The 9,919-nt window shown below is 41.2% G+C and overlaps 1 protein-coding gene across 6 annotated transcripts in view; it reads left to right on the top strand.

The window, feature by feature from the left end:
• Positions 1 to 1,810: 1,810 nt before the first annotated feature.
• Positions 1,811 to 9,919, top strand: part of USP15 (ubiquitin specific peptidase 15) — a 70,701-nt gene continuing 62,592 nt past the window's right edge. For all 6 annotated transcript variants that reach the window (XM_050914512.1, XM_050914480.1, XM_050914566.1 and 3 more), the window contains exon 1: positions 1,811 to 1,916. In XM_050914512.1, the coding sequence (XP_050770469.1) occupies positions 1,828 to 1,916 (89 nt within the window). In that variant the 5' untranslated portion in view covers positions 1,811 to 1,827. The remainder of the gene's footprint in view (positions 1,917 to 9,919) is intronic.

Genomic DNA, 9,919 nt, shown 5'->3' with positions numbered 1-9,919 from the left:
CGCGTGAGGGGTGGGAAGGTGCCACAGTTCTTCTTTCCAGACTCTGAGATTCTAATCCAGAAATTCTTTCTTCAAATGGCTGGACACCTTCTTCTTGTTGTCCAGTTCAGTTTTCTCTCCTCTCATTAAGTGTATCCATTAGATCCACAGCTCTCAACATAACTCTCCATATATCTTTAACTTGCTTGCCCCTCCTCCTGGAATTTCATATTCCAGCTCTCAGAGAAGCCACGAATGTCACCACCAGTCCCTCTGAGCTCTTGGGAGTTTGACTTACACATTCGCTATGACTTTTGTATTCCCTTTCCAGCCACAAATCCTGATTTTGCCTTTATTTCAACATCATCATCTTTACAGATAATCCTGGCAAAATATTTACTTAGCTTTGGACTACCATGGCTGCGTAAGAGCCTTATTTCCATACTTTTTTGCTGTGTGTATATCTAAAGAGCAATCTTTGGTGCTATTTATAACAGCTACATGCTACTAGCTCATAAGTACTTATTAGTCAATAGCTAATAAAGCCTAATAGCTTACATGACTGGCAGCCTATGATACATTTCTAGTGTTAGTCATTCAATTCAGCATGCCATAATGACTTGGGTGGAGGAAGGGGGCTAGATATACAATTGCATGCATTGTAGATACACCAGCTAAATCTAAAGAAACAAACTTTCTTTTCACACATTTGTAACCAGCACCCCAGCCCAAAATTTCTGTACCACTTTGATTTTATGAAATCTATATACAAGTGTGAAGACAGAGAGAACCCTGTTAATGTAATGTAACATATGGACTTATTTTTTTGGCGAAACACCAAATGACAGGTTGCACTGTTTGTACAAGCTTCAGGCAAGGGTGACTGAACCAAACATAACAAATTATTCATTGGTTTCTGCAAAGGTCTGGGAAAGTTAATGCGCGTCACAGCCTATTTAAATCCCCAATGCACAATAATACAGACTATATCATTAAATGAATTATGGGAATCAACCACTCCTTTGTTAGCAAGGCATACAGCATCTAATTATGCACATGCTTAAACTAAAACACTGAAGGGAACGTCGCAAAGGAGATGGTTCCTTATTCTATAAATACGATCTCCTCTTTCTGACACATTTCAAACCACGGTCTCACAAGACGCGACCCAAGCCAGGACGGGAAGGCCGGGGATGCCGTGGGCGCTCAGCCGAGGCAGGCAGCCGCCAGGCCTCAGGGCCGCACCGGGCCGGCGCCCGCCGCCAAAGCAGGCCCGCCCAAGCGGGTTTGAGGCCGCCACACCGTGCATCACCGGCAGCGCTGGCACCGCAGCGCAGGCCTCAGGGCGGGCCGGTCAAGCCACCTGAGGCAACGCCGCGGCGCCCAGCCGGGCAGGAGGCCGCCGCCCTCGCGGCGCTGCAGCACAGCGCGCCTGAGCCGCTGCCGACACCCAGACCCCCGCCATGGCACCCTCCGAGGCACCACCCTGGCCGATGACCCGTGCCGGGACACCGTCCCACGGCACCGCGCTGCGCCGCTGCCCCCGCTCGGAAGACGGGGCCGCCCCGAGAGCCCCCGCCGGGTGCAGGAGGCGGCGCCCCGCCGCAGACCAGCCGGCGCTGCGCGCATGCGCGTCCGTTCCAGGTGGTGAGACGAAAGACCTCCTGGCCGCGAGGGGGCGCCGCACCGCGACGCCTCGCCGGGTTCCGCTCGGTCCCCGCCCTGCGGATGCTGGGAAGGGAGGGGGGCGAGGGCGTCTCCCGGTCGGCGTCACTCCCAGCATGCAGCGCGGCCCGCTCCTGCCCCTGCTGCCGCTGCCGCCGCCGCCGCTGCTGCCGGGGGGAGAAGATGGCGGAGGGAGGCGCGGCGGATCTGGAGACCCAGCGCACGGACGTCGCGGCGCTGCTCAAAACCGCCCTCCGCAAGGGCGACACCTGGTGAGGGAAGGGCGGGGGGGCCTGGGCTGATCGGCGCGGGCGGCTCCCTCCGCCCCCCGTGCCGCTTGGCTGGTGGAGGGACCGACCTCCTTTCCCTCAGCTCCCCCCCCCCCCCCAGCTCCCGGGGGCGGCTCGGCCCTTCGCCTGCGCTGGGGGCTGCCGGGAGGGGGGGGGGGAGGGAAGGCGGGTGACAGGGGGAGGGGGGCAGCACCATTCCCCCCCCGCTTGCCGCCGCCCGGGTCTCTCAGTCCCTGTCAGGAGGGCACCGGCCGCTTCGGCTTGGCCTGGGCTGCTGGCGGCCGGCAGGGCCGCGCCGCGCCGCTGAGGCGCCCGGCGGGGGCAGGCACCGAGGTCAGCTCCCTGCCGGGCGGCGAGCGGCGGGGGGAGGGGAGGGAGCGGTGTGACTGGCGGGGCGCGGTGCCGGATGGCGGCCCCGGGTGGCGGCCCCGGACAGCGAGGGGCCCGGAGCCCGCGGGGAGCTTGTTTGGCCTCGCGGGGAGAAGTACTGAAGCAGGGATTGAGGCGGGGGAGAATAGCTCCGCTACCAGGCGTTTCTTCCATTACCCAGGCTGAAAGGAGGAAACGGCCCTGGCGTCACCTTCAAGTTGTCAGAAATTATATCTGTACCCTGGGTGGGGTGCCCTGAAGCCCGTCCGCCGCTGTGATAAGCCTTAAGTTTAAATTTTATTTTGACTGTGAACGGGTTAACTGCCTGAGAAACAGCCCCCGAAGGTGCAAACCAGCCCTTATTATACCTGTTCCACAATAAACGTTTAAAAAGGTATATTTCCCTGGTCAGACAGAAAATATTTCTTAGTATGCCATACAGATTGTCAACAGAATAATCCATGGTTGAAAAGGATTAGGTTAAAGAAACATCTCTTTCTAGCATGTATTTGGTAATTAAGCTTCTGTAGTTGTAGTTCTCTGAGGCTAGGAAACAGGACGTTGGGGGGGGGGGGGAGGAACTGACACTTTTTCCACCACTCAACCTCTTCATCTCTTCCTGTGTGAAACTGTCACCCAAAGACAAAGGCTGAAGCATTAACTTACTGAAAATTAAGTATGAATACACAAAAGTAGAACTTGCCCACCTCATTTCAGCTGTCATCACTCACTGTTCCAGTTCTATAAAAGACTATATTTAACGGTGTTGATACTGCAGCATGTGTCAGAAGCATACATTCTGATGCATTATTCAAATACTGCTGAGTATATGTTCAGTTTTGGCATACGAACAGACTGCTCTTAAACTGAAAAAGTATAAGCAACTAGAAAAAGGAAATCAATGCACATGGTAGTGTTGAAAATGACCAGCGGTAGTAAAAGGGCGCTCAGGCTTGTAATCTTCTAAGAAATTTTTTTTTTTATGGTTCCATTTTTTTTTATTTTTTATGGTTCTGTTGGGTACTTCCTGAGTACTAAAAAAATGTCTCAAACGGTTAATATTTTTCAAAGTGAAAGTAACTTTATGACAAGTTTACATGATGACTAAAACAGTAAGTTTACTCTGCTATAATTTTTTTAGTACATTAAATATTTTAACATGAAAAAATCGGTGAAGTGGAAAAAGCTTCTAAACGTTCTCTGAAAGTAAATATATCTAGCTGTGATTATGACATTGATATTAATCTGAAGTCTGATTAAGACTGAATCAGCTATGGCAAAGTCCTGTTAACTTTGACTCATGAACTATTAAATCTAGAAACATAAATGTGTATAAATGTGCATTCATAGAATTAATACTTAGAGCTATGTATTTAACATCACAAATTAAGGGGTATGTCTAGTCCAAATGCTTTTTTCAGAAGTATTTTGTCAATAGCTTTTTGATCTTTTGGGGCGTCGGTAAGGAAACAGAACAGTTGAAGTGCTCTAAGTCATGATTCAGAATTGCAATTTTCATTCATTCAGTAGTACATATTGCTGAAAAAATATGAGCAATGCCATATCAGCTTGTTCTGTTTGAGCTTCAAAGCACTGAAATATGGTCCTTTTAAAATTACTGGCTTATACTGAAAGTCTTGTCCATGCTCTTCAGAATTTAGAGTGTAGAGAACAATAAGCTATATAAGGAAAGTATAAAGCTTTGGGGGTTTCCTCTAAGAAAGAAGGAACTAAAGAATAGGGCAAAGAGAGGCAAATCTTGTAGTATCTGTAAAGAGGGCATTGAATTTCTTCATTAGTTCTTCATGTGCAGTGCAGAGAGAAAGAAATGAAACTGACTTGAAATGCAACATTTTTAGAGTTAGATGTTGGAAGAGAATTGATAGAATCAGGAAACATGTCAACAGGCAGTTTAGTAAGCTGTAGAATTTGTTTCATTGGATCTTTTTAAGAGTAGCTTGGGGATAGTGTAAGTTAAAATATATTGCTTCGATGGACAGACAAGGCTAGTGTCTTTTGACTGTTGTGTCCTCAGGGACAAGATTTTGGGCTAGTTTGTCCCAATGGTCTTTATTGTATTCTTTTATGGGCAGTTAATAAATTAAATTATTAAACTAGGAGACACTGAGGATTCTTCCATCTCTCCATTTATCTTATTTTTCTAGACATACATTAAATAAACATCAAATGTAAGCTTTTCCAAGCAAGAACCTCCTTCATTTATCAGTTGTTTTAAATAATGTTGACTACTTTTATTAGTGAATTCAGCATAAAAAACACACTGTCATTCCACAGAACTTGAATTATGTATGAGTCTTTCTTGCAATATTATCCAAAGGACCTTCAGGTTCTGGTGTTGAAAGACCTAGAATTCTGTTTTGGAAGAGAAGAAATGCTGTATTTCATTGTATATCTCACAGTTTTAGGATATGATATGATTACTTCTCAGTGTTTTGAAATTCTACTGATGCTTGGCAAGTGAGGAGAATTTTTATTGTTTGTGGAGATTTTAACTTCTCATTTAGAAAGACAAAAAATATTGATTGTTACAGCTGCAGACAAATTTGAACTCAGTCAGTGTCTTCCTGTATCTACTCTCAGAAATTGAAGAGCTGTTGATGTTCATCAGTTTTTTTAGCCACTGTATAATTTGCATGACCAACTGGTCTTGATGGTGTTATTTAATGCCTTTGTAGCTGCAGTGATATTCTTGAGAACCTTGCCAAGTTTTTCTGTTTTTACAGTGTCACTGAGGTACAGTTTTCTCAATACTGAAAGTTACTGATCTTGGAACAGTTTTCTTAAAGAGGTGATGAAGACCCTGTCAGTTCTTGTGTGACGACTTCTTGTGTGAATATGTCTGTAATTTTCTCCCCATATTGAGGTATAATTTCTTGTCTTTACTTTTAAGACCACTTTCAGCCCTGCTTTCCCTGTGGTTCCTGTTCTTCTGTGGCTCTCTTAGTCAGATGTTGTCTCAGTTACTTAAATATGACATTACAAATGCTTTCGTACTCTTTACTTTGCTACCTCTTATGCACATTGGCCCTCCATGGTCTAGAATGTGAGACCACGTTTCTCACCTTCAAGTATCACCTGCCAATAAATGGTTCACTTATAGTGGGTAATAGTGACTAATAATGGCTGACAGCACAGCCTTAGCAGTCAGTTTCACCAATTTTTTCTCTCTCCCAGAATTTCCCCACTGGGAAAATTCATCTATTGCTTGCCGTAGCAATTTGTGAGCAGATGAGAATATAGATGTTATTTGTATTTTTAAAAGCAGTAACTTGGAAAAGAGTTAGGCTGTTACAGTGGACAAATAACTATCACGAGGAGTTTATTTGGTGGCTAAGCGAACAAATGCAATCGTTAGATGTTTGAACAGGGAATACTGAGTAGCAGTACAAAGATGTGCTGTATACAGTAGTATATTAGTGAAACCATTCATACTGTCCAGTTCTGGTGTCCACATGTCACAGGTGTTCATTTGGAATGAGTTCAAAAATCTCAAAATTTAATAGAGAAGGCGGACTCCTTGCCTTTCAGAGAAGAGCTTTAAGAGCCTTTGTCTGTTTTGATAGGATGCTGAGTCCTGTGCTGAAATACTTACATAAGAAGATGTCTTCTAGGATAAGGATTTTTAGACAAGCAGATAAAGATTTAAGACACTATCTGGAAACTGAAGCTAGTCAGGATTAGACCAGAAGGAAGATGTTGATTTGCAGCCCTGATAGCCAATGAGTTTTGGTGCCAGTCATCACTTTAGAGTGATGAGATAGATTCTTAATCTGGTCTTGATTTTTAAGACTTGCAAATTATGAAAACTACAGAAGTATAGTATTTTAAGTTTTTTCAGATGTGTCTCTGATACACATCACTTCTGAAGTTCTGGTGAGTCCAGAGAGAGTACTGTTGTTATCCATAAAGCACATTTCCTGGAAGGTGAAGAAAATACTCTCATTTTTTGTGAGAATTTTATTGGCTGTTTAATTGTAAAACTCAGTCACTGAAGAGAATAAGTAAAAATGTAAGTGGGGTAAAATTCCTTCCCAGTGAATGATCGGTAGCTATGAAAATTTCAACCTTAAAGGATTTCCCCTCCAGAAGTGTATTTAAAGAATTTCCCCACCAAAAATGCATAAGCATTTTAATTATGGTTGCAATGAAAACTCATGAATCTTGATGAACATGCATATATAGCCCTACTTGAAAACCCTGCAGTGCCCGTCATTGATGATAACCTTGATGCTGAAGTGCTTAGCTTTAATAGCGTTTTACACTGTGGTCTTCTCAGTGTTTTCCACATTTGATCATCCATCATCATGCTGTACGTGAACAGAATCTAGATTGAACATTAATGGAAGATTTTACTTGATTTCACTGAAAGCATGATGAGATGTTACGGACCTGCTCCTCAGTAACATTTGGAATAATATCCTAAACTGTTCTGATGGCTTCATATGAGAAACAAGGAACACTACGTCAGTGTTCCAAGGATAGAATTGAGAATTGGCTGCTTTTTCTTTCAAATGAGGTTTAAGTTGCTGATTTTTGACTTTAAGACCTTGTGGTTGAAGTTTGGTGTTAAATTTGTCTCACTGCATGTGGAATGGTGCAGCATTTCACCAACAGCTTATAAAGATACACAAAATGTTCTGGTTTAAATTCTTCTGGGAGAATACTTGCAATGGAAATGTGTAGATGCAGTTTTCTTCTGTTAATTGATTAGGCAGGGTGACAGCATGTTAAACTCAAAATCATGTTTGTTTCAGGCTTTTGCCTGAAAATTGGAAGTCAAACATTGATTTAGGAGTTAGATTATTTTTTAATGAAAAGTCTTTACTTAAATGGAAAATTGGTAAGTGTATACAAAATACTTACATGATGGTTAATGTAAAGTTCACACTGAAATTTTAATATAAAAATGCAATCCATTAATTTTGACTGAATCAGGCTTTTTGGTCAGCCTCTTGGTGGTATGTGTGAAGTGCTGCTTAGGCTATTGCAGCACATTGTGGGAACTGAGCATGGGGAGCTGTAGGGAGAATTTGACTGATTGATTAGTTGATTTGAAATAATCTCGGTGCATATAGTTGAACAAAGCTTTTATTTCTGAAGAGGAATGTGAAATATTTAGACTGAGATTTCTTAAAAATGGAGCTAAGTGATATATTTTTTTTTCTCTCTGCCCCCTAAATTTTTTTTTTTATGGATTTACCTACATTTTGAATAAAATTATGGTTTGGTTTGTATGTGATAGAGTAGAATAATTATCATCGTCTTGAACTTTCAAGAACTTGCTAATTCTGAAAGAAAATTTAATTTTGAAGGCATCTATTCATCATGAGTGTACTTAGTCAAGCAATTTTGGCTAGCCTAATCAGAGTAGAAATACAGGTACAAACCCGTTCTTACCTTTCTTATTTTTATAGTTGCAATTGTGCAACAACAAAAATTGGATGCTGTGCCTTTAAACAGGAGTCCTAATTTGCTTTCAGCAATACAGTTGTTCCACTTTGTACTCAGTATTGCTTAATCTGTACTTGTGCACAGTGAGGAGGGTAAAAAAAAAAAAAACCTCCTCACCTATGTCTCTGGACAATTTGCACAGTTTTGCTGTTAAAAGTGAAATAGCTTGTGTTCAGAAGATACGATGTCCCAGCAGTACACAGTGATGGAATGAGTGTCTCTTTGAAGTGTCTTTATTGTGTATTGAAGTTAACTGTTTTGATTTTGAAGTCGAAGGGCTGACCTATCAGTCAATATAAATAAATCTAGGTTACATGTTGTTTAATTCTGTCTTATATATAACTGAGGAATGCATTCATAACGCTTTTGACAGCAATGGGAAATACTAAAATCATAGTCATACTGTTCAAATATTTTTCTGTCAACCTGGGTGTTAAGGTAAAGAATGAATACCGTTGTACTTCTGTGATGTTGATACTGTGGTAATAAGTTTTATTAAATCAAAATGTGCAGTAAACCACAGGTGAATTTAAATTACATGAAGAAATTACAAACCATGAGAGAATTTTAGAAATCAACTAGCTACTTTCCTGCTAGTACTATTTTGTTGTTGTTGTTGAGTGAATGATGTCCATATGTGGTCATGCAGCTGCGAAATTTTAAAACTTGTGTAAATTTATTATTGATTTTTAGTATTTGTTGAATTTTTGTTTAAGAAATCAAGGTGCATTTGCAAGTGTTGTAATAGCTTCATTCTTTTGTTCTTGTAAGTTAATGTACGAAGGCTAGAAGCAATCCTGTTTTGGGCTGCCCTGAGTCTCTACATTTGATCATTCATAAGAATACAGTCTTTTGTTGGTAATTTTAATTGACTGACCCAATATGAACATATATTTGGATATAAGGCATGGTTATCAACTGGTGATTGTGTTTTAATATTTGAATATTTTGTATAGGAGTAAAAGGACCAAAACATTTGTTGCTCGTATGCCTATATTGGGAAAGATAATAAAATAAGTACTCTGTAATCTGTAGATTATATTGGAGAAACTCTAAGTCCAGTAATTGATGAGAACACAACCAGGAACCAGACTAATGGCCCTTAATCACAGAGATGAGCAGTCCTTTGTAAATGCCAGAAATAATCACCATTTCATCCCACTTCAATGGGACCCAAAGAAAAATAACACCTGCAGTGAACTGTTTTCTGAGTGTTGTTGTCTGTAGGGGCTGTAAGAGGTTGGAATAACTGATCTAAACTCATACTAAAGATAGATTTAGTCTGTTTAGTGTCTTCAGTTAAAGCAAGTTTAAAATACCTATGACTTTAACTTTTTAATGTTGGTTTACAATATTTCTAAACAAAGCTTGTTTGCTTCTAACCATGAGAATGAAGTAAAAGATCACATGTTTTTATACAGCTTTGAGGAATATATTCTTTTACAAGAAAATAATATTAACTAAAAATAGTTTAAGGTCAAAAGTAATGTGTGTTTTGAAAACAATCTGAGCGTAGGAAAATAGGAAGAGGAAAGTAGGTTGAAATGTTAAGCATTGTGCTTTGTAATTGTCAATACTTGCCAAGAAATTGTTCAAATAAAGAATAAAGAAAAGTTATGCCTAAATGGGAATATAGTATTGGCAAATAGCTTCTGTTTGGAAGAAGAGTGTGACCAACAGTTACTGTTGCTTTTCGAGGAAATGAGGTGACATGTAATACCTGAAGATATAAAGGAACATTCTAATTCTGTTTTTCAACCTCTTTGCGTGATCAATGGATTCACACTAGCCTGAATTAAGATTGGAAGATGAGCAAATGCAATCTGTGAGGACCCTCAGACTTTCAAATAAGGTATTTTGTCATCAGCTGCTGGAAGGAGAATGTTGTTGGAGTTTATATTTGCAAGGTTTAGAATTTCATCTTCTATTTCATCCTCTGCAGTGATAACACTGAATCCATATGATATCAAAACCTGTTGGGTATCAAAGGGAGAACATACACTTTGGTAAAATACGTTGTTATGTGCTCCACTTGTCATTGCATGGGTTTTCCATGTCTTTATTATCAGAACAAATTCCACTGTTGTGGAATGTTCTAAAGATATTCTGCAAATTTTGATACGTTGCATGTCTGCAAAGGTACC

The sequence above is a fragment of the Gymnogyps californianus genome, chromosome 1, assembly GCF_018139145.2.
Source record: "Gymnogyps californianus isolate 813 chromosome 1, ASM1813914v2, whole genome shotgun sequence".
Taxonomy (NCBI): domain Eukaryota; kingdom Metazoa; phylum Chordata; class Aves; order Accipitriformes; family Cathartidae; genus Gymnogyps; species Gymnogyps californianus.
This window is presented reverse-complemented; position numbering and strand designations above follow the sequence as displayed.